This window comes from Meriones unguiculatus, chromosome 6, assembly GCF_030254825.1.
Source record: "Meriones unguiculatus strain TT.TT164.6M chromosome 6, Bangor_MerUng_6.1, whole genome shotgun sequence".
NCBI classification, from domain to species: Eukaryota; Metazoa; Chordata; class Mammalia; order Rodentia; family Muridae; genus Meriones; species Meriones unguiculatus.
Genome location: NC_083354.1, coordinates 122,905,250 through 122,918,474, shown reverse-complemented (window position 1 = coordinate 122,918,474; position 13,225 = coordinate 122,905,250). Strand labels below are relative to the sequence as shown.

Below are 13,225 nucleotides of genomic sequence, written 5' to 3'. Positions count from 1 at the left end.
CTTAACTTCAGTGCTGTTTGCCAACAGTGGCTTTTGGCAGCTGCTGCTGTTCATCCATCATCCTGCCAAGGCTGATTAGCCATGCTGTATGGTAGGCTTGAAGCGTGACAGATGGTAGCACATAATCACCTCTGTGTGGTGCTTTCTGCTGGCTTCCAACAGGCCTGCCTGGCAACCGCTCGCGCTGCACAGAGAGGGAGCGAGCTCGGCCCAGCCCAGGCGCACTTCAGTTAGTTCTACCTAACATAGCTTGTGAAGTTTAGACACGTACCCTACCACTGCCTCTGAAGTATTGAGGCAAGTTTGTAAACAACTGAGCAGATGGCTTTCAGTAACTGTTCTGCTTCATTATCTCATAAAATTTCCTCAGCTGCTGCCTTAATACCATTTTTGGAAGCACATCAGAAGTTGTAGGAATAAACGAGATATAAAATCTGGTTTTACTACCTTACAATAAACCCTCAATATGGAATGTCAGGTTTTTCAGATTATGCAACTTCGCTCCCGAGAAAGGAAGATGGCGGTGGGGGTGAGGAGGTGGGTCCTTACCCTACTCAGGGAGCATTAAATATTTCTATCACTTCTGACTTATATTATCAAGGGTCCTAAGTTGTGGTTTAAAAATAATAAACACTACAAGATTAAAATGCAGCTAACCCATCGAAGCTCATTTTTAATGAATCAGCATTAAAAACCACAGACATTGTCAGGGCACCGGATTTTCCACCTTGCTTGTATTTCCTCAATGGCAGAAATGTGACTCCCTGCCCCCAAAACCAATAAAACTCTCCTACTGTACCTCACAGGTCATCTCTCTACGAGATAGCCCATATGTGCATTTGGAATTGCTACCTGACGATGACCCTCTTGGTGAAGGTTGATTTCTTCCAGGGTTATTTCCCTAGCTGAATAGGCCTGTCACATATTTGTATAGCACCACTGTCCCCGCAATTTCTCATCTACACGCACCGGCTCATTCAGTCTTCATGATAACCTTGAGATGACATGGGGCAACTCCTCACTTCCCCACTACAGATACGAACACTATCGGTAACAGAGGACGAGTCATGCATCCAAGGTCACGGAGACACCTTGAATACTAGCACTCTGAACTAGGTCTCCCAAGGTGCAGTGACTTGCCTCTAAAACATCAAAATGACAAGTAGGGGCAGTTTCACTAAAGCAGACGACTCTGACTAGGCAGCCGTGGACATGCAAGGCTGCAAATGTATGCCAAGATAAGCAGGTGTCTTGAGAAATGCTTTTTTATTTGAATCTTCTTTCTCTTGTTAACATAGAAGCTCAGACACTGGCTTTGCCACACTGAAGCAATAGAGGAGAATTTACAGTGTGGCTAGCACTGCTTTCCTCTGGCTAAAGAATCTGCAGCCAGTCTCCTCTTACACTGGATGCTCAGAAACGGTAGTTCCAAAGGAAATCTTCTCTACCTGTGGCTGGACTCTTTACTTGACTTGAAGGCAGGAAGCCTAATGGTTTTTTTTTCCTTTCGGTAGAAAGCCCGGACTTCTTATACTTCGGGGCAGGTATAATAGTGTGAAGCTTTCTATGAACTGACATGAACATCTCCTTTTCTTCTAGAGAGAAAGCCAGGGAGAGAAAGGATGCCCAGGACATATCTCCAGGACATCACTCTGTGATGGACAGACAAGGAGGCTAACAAGTTCCCGGGCCTGGTCCACTTTCTCTCACACATCCTGCTAGTGACTACAGTCTGAAGCCCAGGCTGCACATGGTACTTAGTGACCTGGTCCTCTTGGCTTCCTTCATCTGTCTGGTCCTCACAATCTTCAAATTTGTGACAAGCAAAGGTTAGTTATTTTTCTAAGATATCCTTCAATTGGGTCTCATTTTTCTACCTTAACACCACTATTTCCTCATATTTAATATTTAATCTCAAGGCATGGCCTACAGGCAAAGGACAGTGGGACACTCTTTCCACTCCAGTGAAGAGCTAGAAGTATCAACAATGTTCTCAGACAGAATGAAAGACACGAAGAAGCCCAATTTCATCGTGTATTAAGTGGGGAGGGCCCCTTTTGGAAGACTGCTAGAGACAGGAGAATAGAAATAAATAAAATAAAAACCCATCACAGCCTTGCTGGCATCTGGGAAAAGGAACCATTGTTCTCATATTAAACCATTTACCAGTTCTGTGTTTAAATCCAGAACTCAGAAGGCAACTAACCCAAAGTCAAGATAAACCATGTAGACAAATATTTTCTGAGAGCTATGATGATCAGGCTACACTTTTAGCAAGAAACACCAAGCTACACCAGTACCAAGTTCCAAAGACACCAAATGTTCTGAAAGACCATCGGGAACCTCTCAAGAGCCCTGAGGCAAGGCGGCAGATGTCTGTGGTCAGGCAGGAAGAGGCTGAGCGGCTGAGGGGAAATGTGGCACCAAATCTCACTCCGTTCCTAACTGAGGAACCTTAGGGAAGTCACTCTGGGCAGAGACCTGTATCTGTTACGTGGGGAATAAAACAAAGCAGTTGCCAAGAAAAAAAAAAAAATGTGGTGCCTGCAGTCTTAGCTACTCGGGGGGGATGAGGCAAGAGGAGCTCTAAGATCTGGAGCGAGCAGGGTCTACAGAGCAACAGAGACACAAGTAAAGCCAAAGCACTATGAAAATTCCCCAGTGCCACAACGGAAGAGGTTGGTTAAAGGTGGAGTCCGTCTACATATTAGCCCTAAAATGCAATCCCACAGGAGCTCTGCTTCTAAATGTGGAAGCAATCCAGCCGTCCATCAATGCATGAAAGGATAAACCCTGTGTGACATACGCTTGGTGGAACAGTATTCATCTGTCAAAAGGATCCTGACACTACCTACAACACCAGATGAATCCTGAGCACCGCACCAAACGAGATCATCAGAGTAGGGGCTGAATACCGTGTGATTACCACCCATGAAGCAGTACTCTAGAGCGGACACGTGAGCAGAACAGAGGCTGAGGGCAGGGCAGGGAGGAGCCATTGCTTAAGGGGTACCTAGTGCTTGCTGGGAAGGACGATTAATGTCCTTTAGCCTAATGGATGTGACCCATCGCTCACTCACGAACGGGTGCATGTGGTACGCGTGCGCACGTCCCCACCACAGGCACCCAGCGTGCTTGCCTGTCGTCACCCGGTACCTACTTGTTGCAGTGGTGCTTCAGATGCTTCTTGTAGCTGTCCTCCTGGAACAGGGCATCTGGGTTGCAGCTTGCCAGCCAGTCAGCATCCTGCAGGACTGGCTGTGTACTCTGGGCCTTCACCTTTTTGCCCTTCCGGCCCCTTGGCACAGGGGCCGACAGACCTGCAAGCACGAGGGTCACAGTCACAGATGCCCTTGCAGTGCACATTGCAATGGCAGAGACCGCAAGGGACAGGTGGGGAGGTGAGAGTTGGCGCTGCCACCCTTTGCCCAATGGCAGCCATTCTGGCGGTCTTTTGTGACCCAGAAGCACAGAGAACACAGGGCAGGCCTACCGGAGTGGTTGAGCAGGGCTCTAGTCTGGCCGTCGGCCGTGGGCGTGATCAGGTCCCAGATGAAGCTCTTGATGTTCTCGTCCCCTCTGTAGTGATTGAGGCAGTACACCAGGATGGCTCTGCAGATGGTTTCCACATCTTGCTCAGTGAGCTGGCGTTTGTAGCGTCCATGGGACAGGATATCCGTCCAGCGGCCCCAGCTGGAGAGCAAAGAGGCAGCGTGCAGATGGAGTCTCAAGTACAGACGTGGTATCGCCCCGACAGCTGGGCCCCAGTGCTGGGCAATCCTGCACCCACAATGCCCTTAGTCACCTCTAATGGAGCTAAGGAAGGAATGACGGTACAGAGAGGCACAACACCTCCTTACAGAGGAAATGACCGAGCCACTGAAGCACCCATGTGGCTAATGGCCTTCCTGGGCTGCTGGTGGCTATGGCTGTCATTTTTAGGAAATGCATGCAACCAGAGGAACTGGAATTTGTCATCCATGCTTCCTTCAACTATGATTTATATGTGCTCATGGTGGCCAACCTTTTGAATTGAAAGATGACTTAAAGTAAATGTGACTAGTAGAAACCAAAGCTGCATCAACCCACCACAAACAGATGCCACAATAACTAGTGAAGAGAGAAGAGCCCGTGGCTCCTTTTCAACAAGGAGTAGTTACTTCCAGCTTTGGAAAAATGCTGGACCAAGTCTCAAGTCCTCCCAGAAAATGGGCAGGAGGCACAGGGAAATGAACAACACATTATTACACAAACACCATTTGTACTTCCCTGTTATGAAAATACCTAGTATGTAACAGACAGGTGCAGAGCACAGAGGCTGCCTGAGCTGTGCCTTCCTTGGGGCAACAGTAGACAGAGCCACCAGGCTGAGCCTTCTGTGATAACCGAGAGAGAAGATACTGGCACAGCCTGCCTCGTCAAGCCACCGTTCTTCCTGGATGTTGTGACCTTTCTCAGATCCAGGCCTTGCACTTGCTCCTTCTTCCCTTCCTCACAACTAGTGCATCTCTGGTGCTCAGCAGGCACAGATTCCCTCTGTGACCCTCCTCGCCCTGGAAGCGGGAGAGTCGTACCTCAGCTGCATCTTACAGTGCATGCGGATCATCTATGCTCTCTTAGCACAGTGCTGCCCTTCGCATCATCTTCATAGTTACTGCCATGTCTGCTTGCTCACAGTGGAGTATCCTAGCACAGTGACCCAGCACATGGCGGCTGTTCAAGCCACAACAGAAACAGTGGGAAGAGGAGAGGACTTGACTGAAGACTGAGCGTCCTTCTTAGAATGAAGAGTTAATAAGTATGTTCCAGTCCTAAGGTTTCCAACAAGGTTTTTAACTGTGATCATCAGGTGCAGAGAGCAAAGGGGGAGGCTAGGAGTCTCTGTCCTAGGTAGAGGCAAGGAGAGCTCCCAGTGCACACAGACTAGGCCTCAGCTGGCACCTGCACGTTGCGCAGAACATCTATGCAGCACTGTGCATCTGTGGCACTGCCCCATGCACTTCCTGAGCTCTTGGCTCCAAGGAATGACTGGGTTCCATCAGGAGGGGGACTGACGAAACACGGAGGCCAGAGTGCGAACGGGATGGCTGTGAGGAGCACAGTAAGGGAGGCAGGCCCAGGCTGATCCAGTCTGTAGGTTGGTGCTGGAAGTCCTAGGCAGAAGCGCCTGTGCACGGGCAGAGGGGAGAAGGGCACAAGGAACAGGGGAGGGAGCAGAAGCAAAGGTCCCAAACAGAGCACCCACATGACAGATGAAGGCCAGCCACAGAACCCTGCAGGCCTCAGGCAAGATCGTTGCTCTGCATGAGCAACGATCCACTGGAAGAAACACCGGAGGCAGGACAGTGTCAAGTTAAGTCTAAGTCGCTGTGGAGGCAGTTTGTATTTTAATGGAATCTGCCTACAGTCCCACAACCTGTGAGCAAATTCTTATCTAGTAATTTGGCTCTTTATTGAGCACCCTGCGACTCAAAGTGCTGTGTGGGTGCCATGTTGCATGAGTCATGAAGCTGATGTGGGTCATGGTGGTTTGGGAGTCAGCCATTAGCAAAAGGAATCCCACAGACTCGTGAGGTTCAAATGGCCTCGTGCTTCAGATGAGCTGGAGGACAGGTACACGAGTGAAGTCTCTGTGCCTTTGCTAAGTCTTTATAGCAGAAAGCTATTAAAAGATAACTATGGTCATAAAGTTTATGTGACAGTATGGTGCCAAGAGATTTTGCAAGTTTACATCATTCTTAGTTTTTAATAATCTACAAGTGAATTGGAGCTGTCGTAGTTCCCATGATGCTGGTTAGTGCTCAGGAATTCCAGTGACTTCTCTCTCCACACCCAGCAGGATTACAACATGGGTCATACTGACTAAAGCAGCCACAGGCTGCAAAGTTAAGGTGGAAACATTTATGTGGCTACACTAAATGGAGCCATACAGATCCATGCAAAGATGGTTTTCCTATGACAACTAAGAATTCTAGCTGTTGGTCAAAAAAAAAAAAAAGTAACTTCCAGTGGAGAGCCAGCCTTACCCATAGACCAGCAGATTCTTCTCTACCCTGAAGCACTCGCTCCGGGCGTAGCCCTGAGACTTATCCTGAGGGCGACGTGGCTTTGTGCAAGGCTTTTCTTCGGAGTCGCTTTCCAGGTCGGAGAACTCCATCAGCTCGTCTTCCTTCACTGCGCTGTACAGCCTGGTCTGCTTCCTCACTCTTGGAGTGTCAATCACCAGGTTGTTCTGACAAAACAGCAAACGCAGTAAGATTCAGACCAACCTTCGGATCAGATCAGGCAGTGGGCTGGGTGGGGCTTCTCACTCACCCTCCCATTTAAGGCATCGATGTCCAATTCAGCCTTCTTAGCCCACTTTTGCCAGAAATTTGGGTCATCCAAAGAAATATCTGTCCTATTTCCAGACGCAACAAAACTGGCCTAAAAGGAGAAAAAAAGCATATGCTTTACTTTGAGATGCATCTCTCAGAGTCAGGATGCCAGACAGCCTCTGTTCATCTAGTCACAGAATAACTGTGTTCATCCTCTTGTGCAAGTCAGTACAGTGGATGGGTATAGGAAAGTGTAAGCAATTGAGAAAGGCCGTTTACTTGGCCCCAGCAAGGTCTGCTGGGAGCAGATTAAAAAAAAAAAAAAAAGAAAAGAAAGAAGAATAGTTTCTTCTAGAAGGAAATGCTTGGACCACATTTTAGAGCATTCATAAAAGAAGAAAGCCAGCAGAAATGCTCAGAGCACAACCCATGTGCAACCCACGTGCAAAGGTGCAGGAGAACAAGGATGAAGGTCTGGTCAAGGAAAAGCAGCCAAGGGCAAGTTGATGAGTGCAGACACCAGAGCAAGGGGCCCTTGAATGTTAGAGACGCATAAGCTACTTGAAAATAGGGGTGAACTGAAGACAGACACCACTGTGCCTTGAGCTGCAAGGTGGAGAAGTTACAGCAACACTCTCCAGGGAGCAGGTCAGAGCACACCACTGTAGCCCTTTGTACAAGAAACAACAGCTAAAAATGAAGAAAACAAGACTTTGTAAAAAGGTATGGGAAGGCAACAGGGAACAGTCAATCTAGAAAACAAATTGGGTTCAACAATTTTAGCCACCAGGGAAACAGAAATTAAGACCAGCACCAAGAAAACAAACAATGAATGCTGTCCAGGATGTAGTGAAAGAGGAACTCGCATTCACTGCCCGTGGGAATGCAAATTCATGGAGCCACAATGGAAGACAGCGTGGAGGTTCCCCAAAATGCTAAAAATAGAACCATGATATAACTCAGCCACTGGATTGTATTTCTGCAGGAAGGACTCTAAGTCAACACACCACAGAGACACTTGCACACCCATGTTGCACAATAGCGAGGAAAAGGAACGAGGCTAGATGTCCAACAACAGATGAACTGACAAAGAACACGCTGTATCTACACACGATGGAATTATATTTAGCCATAAAGAAAAACAGAGCCATGACGTTTGAGGGAAAGTGCATGGGGTTGGGAACCATTATGTTAAGCAAAATAAGGCAGGCTCAGAGAGACAAACACCATAGTTTTCTCTCATCTGAACGAGGTGTGTGTGTGTGTGTGTGTGTGTGTAGGTCAGGTCCTGAAACTACAGGAAGAGATTTTAAGCAAAAGGGTAAAAAAAAAAAAAAAAAAAGGAACACACACGACATGAAGGCAGAAGAAGGGACTTCTGAAGAGTAGAAGGGGACCAGTATAGGGGCTGCAAAGAGCATGGGGGGCAGGGGAAAGGGGTGATAGTATACAATGACGTGCATATGAAAATGCCAAGATGAAAGCCATTATTTCCATGCTAACTTAAGATGTTTCTATTTTTTTTTTTTTAAGAGAAACAAACAATCCAATCCAGTCTGTTAGTTTCTTAAAAGAGAAGTGTGCATGCATGAGGCCTTAGGCTTGTTCCTGGTTGGGGAGCTGAGAAAGCTATCATTCCTTAACAGTTCTGTTCCTGGCATATGCTCAAGAGAAATGAAAATGTGTCCAAGCAAAAACTACTCTAAAAATGTTCGTTAAGAAATCCCAAAGCAGAAATAGCCCAAATTTCCCCACCAATAGCAATGAATGACTGGAATATCTACTATCACCTGATCGTTGTGTGATGCCCACACAGTAGAACACTGCAAGCCATAAATTTTACCAATACATACTACAGTATGTAAGAGTATGAAAGGATACTCAAATGACCACAGATGGCATAAATCCGCTTGGAATGGTGTTTCTAGGGTAGGCAAAGCTATAAAGAAAGGTACATATGGTCTGCAGGACTGGGTGAAGCAAGAGAGACCGACTGGTGATGCATATTTCTGAGGTAATAGGAACTTTCGAAACTTAGAATTGTGCTAACAGTTGCACAGCCTACAATATGTCAGAGGACTAAAGTTCACACTTTATGGCAAGTAAACCACAGTTTATAGCAAAACGAAAAAGTAGAATGAACCTCTGCGGGGATGGCTGGAATTAACTAGCAGAGGTGTTTTGCAGGTGATGGTCAGGGCCCAGGGCATCCTTGGCCACAGCAGGTTGGGTTTGGTAAAGAGTGCGTGGTGCACCTGCGGGAAGCTGGCAGTGGCAAGAGCTGGAGTAGAATGGGATGGGTGCAATTTAGCTATGGGCAGAGCTGTGGAGCAGCAGCTGGGGGGAAATAAGAAAGACTTAAATATACAGTGACTTGCTCGTCCTTTCAAGTAATTTCGGGAATTGGGGTCTGGGAAAAAAGATGAGAAAACTAGATTCCTAAGAGGGAAGCATGGGCAAAGAACACACAGGAATGAGACCATGGGAACCCTTCACAGAAAAGAACCCAGTGTACAAAGATTGGCTTATGTGTTGGGAGTTACCAGGGAATTAATAACTGGCCTATATAATTTATAATGAGAGACCAGTGTTCTGCATATGTTTTGTGGTCCCTCTGCAGATACTCTTCAGGAGTTCTGGCGTGCTGCTCTTAAGATGTGGACCTCTAGGCATTTCCGAACCTTAGCGAATGTAGAACCTTTTCCTTCGGACTCAATGGTGATAGTGTGGGTTCGCCGAAGGAGGATCTGGTCGATGTCCTCCTCACAGAACTTAGACCCTTCATCTTCCTCATCCATGAGTGCGCCGTAAGCCCCCTTCCGGAGAAGGTCTTCTATCTCCTTCTTGGAAAGCTGTTGTACCTGTTTCAGAAAAGTTTTCAGTACTCAAAGTAATTTAGAATTAAAAACAGAAACTAAATTTCTTAAGAGGGTTTGCTTATGACAAAGGAAAATGCAACAAAATATGTTTAAATTTTGGGGTTAAAAAATAGCAAGTGAAGCATGGTGACACACGTCTTTGAATGCAGAAGCAGGGAGGCAGAAACAGGTGGATCTCTGTGAGTTTCAGGCCAGCCGGGACTACCTACTGAGAACCAAACAACAAAAACCAGATGCCAAACAATTTCTTACAATCAGCCGGATACAGACAGAAGCCAGAAAGAACACATGGCTTGGGCAAGTGCCATCTTACCCCATTGGTGGCGTTTTCTCTGCCACTCATAGACTGCAACACGGCTTTATCCAGACCCAGCTTCAAACTAGCCTTATCAAACATTTCCCGTTCATAGGAGTTTCTTGTAATCAGCCTGTAGATTTTCACAGATTTGCTCTGCCCTATTCTGTGGCACCTAGCCTGAGCCTAGAAAAAAAAAAGAAAATCAGTGGCTGTTGTAATGGAATACATGGCTCTGTCCTCCCTAAATTCGTATATTGGAAAGCTGATGTGATAGGATTTGGGGGTGGGAGGACTTAGGAGGTAATTAGGTCACAAGGGTGGCACCCTAATGAATGAGATTAGCATCCTAGAGAGCCAGGAGGAAGACAGCTGTCTGTGCAGCAGTTTCTTAGCAATAACACAATCTTGTTGGCGTCCAGATCTCACACTTTCAACTCCAGAACCTTGAGAAAGGCATGGGTATTGTTTAAGTGGCCTAACTGTGGCATTTTGTTTGTTATGGCAGAGAAAAGTGAGCCACACAATTACTCAAGAAACACGGCTCTTTGGTCAGCTCTCAGACAGCATGTAACTAAAGGCGCACTTTAGAAGGGGGCTAACACAGTGGGGGGGGGGTTTCTTCTCATCTTATGCTGAATTGCTCTGAGTCAGGAGCCACAGGCCCAGCAATGACACACTGGTTCACTGGCATGACTCACGAGTCTGTCACTGGAGAAGGGAAAGAGGCGCTGGGGCAACCTGCCCCCGCTTACCTGGAGGTCATTCTGGGGATTCCAGTCTGAATCAAAGATGATGCAGGTGTCAGCAGCAGTGAGATTAATGCCTAGCCCTCCTGCCCTCGTGCACAGAAGGAAAACAAACCTATCAGAGTCAGGTTTGGAGAACCTGTCGATAGCTGCCTGGCGGAGGTTGCCTCGGACTCGGCCATCAATCCTCTCATATGGGTACCTGGAAACATAACAGGGAGGCCTGACAAAGAGCCACCATAGGCTTGCTCCTTTTCACGTTCAAGAAAAGTATTCCACTATGGAGTATGCACCCACACAACAGAAGGGCTTAACACAAATAATTTTAGACCAGAGTTGTTTTCCTGAACAGTCAAAGGTTAAGTTTTATTTTACTTCCTCTTATGGAAACAGATAAATTCTAAAAATAGCTGATAAAAGAAATTTTTAAGTAAGAACTTTTCTCCCAAGTTGAATGAAATAACTTTTTGTGGGGAAACTGCCCACAAAAGTATGCAACATTAAAAAAACCAAAACACCCTATGCATAAATAGCGGGCGGTGGTGGCACAGGCCTTTAATCCCAGCACTCAGAAGGTAGAGGCAGGCGGATCTCTGTGAGTGAGGCCAGCCTGCTCTACAGAGCGAGTTCTAGGACAGCCAGGGCTACACAGAGAAGCTCTGTCTCAACCCACCCCCCTCAGAAAGCATGCCGTGGCCCTCCTCAGTCCTCCTGTAGAGATGCCCTCGTAGATAACTAGTTTTAAAAGGAGAGATGACATATTGTTTCCATCCCACCACCTCTCCTGCAATCGTCTGCAATCGTCATGTCTAGGTGACCCGCTAGGGAGCCCTGTGCTTCCTTTCCGTTATCTGTGTGTGGTGGCCTCACCGTCTCTGAATGAGATAGTCTTCCAGGATGTCCAAGCAGCGCACCATCTGGGAAAAGATAAGCACCCTGTGGCCACCAGCCTTCAGCTTTGGCAGCAGCTTGTCAATCAGCACCAGCTTGCCAGCAGCCTGGATCATTGCCTGGAGCTGAAAATCTGGAGACTCTGCATTGTGTGTTTCTTTAAACTCTTCCAAAATTTTCTCTTCAGCACCTGCAGAGATTGGATGGCATGACGTGAATACAGCAAAAGGTTTTTTTTTTTTTTTTTTTATTACTAAAAACAATGGATTTGCTTTCAAAACCCACAACAAACTGGCAAAATCAGAAAATCCTATTCACATTTAAGAGCAGGGAGCCACCTGCTTACTCAAAGTTAGATACACACTAACTACAGGCCTACAAAAAGGACCAAAGTTTTAAGTTCCATACAATGAGGCATTTGGGGAGAGAGCCACATTTTTCAACAACCAAATGTTTCCTGACTATATTAAGAACAAAACAAAAACAAAGAACACACCCAAATCTCAACAACAGATTGTGAGGCCAGAAGTGGCAGAAACAAGCCACGGGCCAGATACCTACAGAAACTCTGGAGCCTGAACTGCCGAGCAAGGCACTGTTTACTGAGCAGAAAACAAACAGCAGCTCTGTCTTGAATTACCCAAACCCTTTAAAGCTAAAACCAGAGTCAACTCTAAGGCTCCCTGGCAAACTTCCTTTTCCTCACAGTCTCCTCACCGTACAACAACCTGTGTGTGGCAGAGCAACCTCAAGAGAAGGACATGTTCCCAAGGATGAAGGCTCATGGCTATCATCTCTGACTCCCCACCACCACCACCACCATATTGTGGGTTCAGAAAGCAGCAGGTGACGCTTCTTTCAGTGCCCAGGCCATTTGGCTGGAGTTAAAGCAGAGGGGATTGGGTCTCTTCCTTGGCCTCTGGGGCTCCCCAACCACGGTGTTGTTCATTCTTCCTCTCCTACCAAAGCTGCTCTTGAGAAAGTACACCAAATTTAACCCAAAGGGGTCATTTCCTACCACTACCACTATACTGTACTAGGAGCTTAAGCCTTCCTACCACTGTTTGAAACAGGTAAACTAATGACATAAGACAAGGATACAAAAGTCCCTCAAAGGCTTCTGAAGGTTGGGTCAGGCAGGCCACTGCACCCGGTAGGATGGCACCTCGACAGGCTGCACAGCATGAATAGAGCACAGTCCCTCCATTTAAGGTGGCTGTGAAGCTGTCCTCATGAGGTCGTGTGGAGCATACCCAAGCAGTTAAGAATCAAGGGCAGATTAAAGCCACTTGATGTTTGGCACAAGTGCCAGGCCTTCCACACAGCACATGACCTTTTCACAAAGGGAGACTGGCAGAAAATGCCAGCTCTCTTGGAACAGCCTGACCCTTACTCGCCCTTCCACAAGAACAAAAAGCTAAGATTCAGATTTTTTTTTTCCTTCCGGAAGTGTGGAAACAGACCATAGAAAGATGAAGAACAAAATGCCACTTTAAGACACTAGCCAAAGGATAAAGGTGAAGGTTGTTTCTCAAGCCTGAAATCTGTAAACCCAGGTTGTAGATTCAGAAAGCTCTCGTGGACAGGAGAGAATTTTAAAGTGAGATAGCACATTAGATCTTTTAGAAAGTTTATTCGTTTGTATAATCCATCATAAGATGCTTACAATTTAGAAATTATTTTTTTTTACCTTTATGATATTTGAGTGTTCTTTGTTCATGAGGCATAAAATCCACAATTAAAATGAAATTTAATGATTTTTTTTTACCTTTATGATATTTGAGTGTTCTTTGTCCATGAGGCGTAAAATCCACAATTAAAATGAATTTTAATGTAGTCTAAAACGGGTCAATGATCAAGGAATAGTTTTTTAAAATGAGATTTTAGTTTTGAGAAAGCAATGTGAGACAGGCTGGAATTATGTTAGTAAAACAAAAAATTGAAATATAAATAATTCAGCAGGGCATAGTGGTACTCTGGGAGGTAGAGGCAGGAGGATCTCTGTGTTCTCAAGGCCAGCTGGTCTGCAGAGGCCAAGCTATACAGAAAAACCCTGTCTTGAAAAACAAACTAAAAACTAAAACAACAACAAAA

The 13,225-nt window shown here is 46.3% G+C and overlaps 1 protein-coding gene across 5 annotated transcripts in view; it reads right to left on the bottom strand.

Moving 5' to 3' along the window:
• Chd7 (chromodomain helicase DNA binding protein 7) overlaps window positions 1-13,225 on the bottom strand; it is a 178,495-nt gene that overhangs the window by 17,798 nt on the left and 147,472 nt on the right. For all 5 annotated transcript variants that reach the window (XM_021645015.2, XM_021645021.2, XM_021645020.2 and 2 more), the window contains exons 16-23: window positions 11,111-11,321; window positions 10,247-10,442; window positions 9,510-9,677; window positions 8,999-9,178; window positions 6,316-6,426; window positions 6,027-6,232; window positions 3,494-3,693; window positions 3,161-3,320 (exon numbers count right to left, since the gene is read on the bottom strand). In XM_021645015.2, coding sequence (XP_021500690.2) covers window positions 3,161-3,320; window positions 3,494-3,693; window positions 6,027-6,232; window positions 6,316-6,426; window positions 8,999-9,178; window positions 9,510-9,677; window positions 10,247-10,442; window positions 11,111-11,321 — 1,432 coding nt within the window. The remainder of the gene's footprint in view (window positions 1-3,160; window positions 3,321-3,493; window positions 3,694-6,026; window positions 6,233-6,315; window positions 6,427-8,998; window positions 9,179-9,509; window positions 9,678-10,246; window positions 10,443-11,110; window positions 11,322-13,225) is intronic.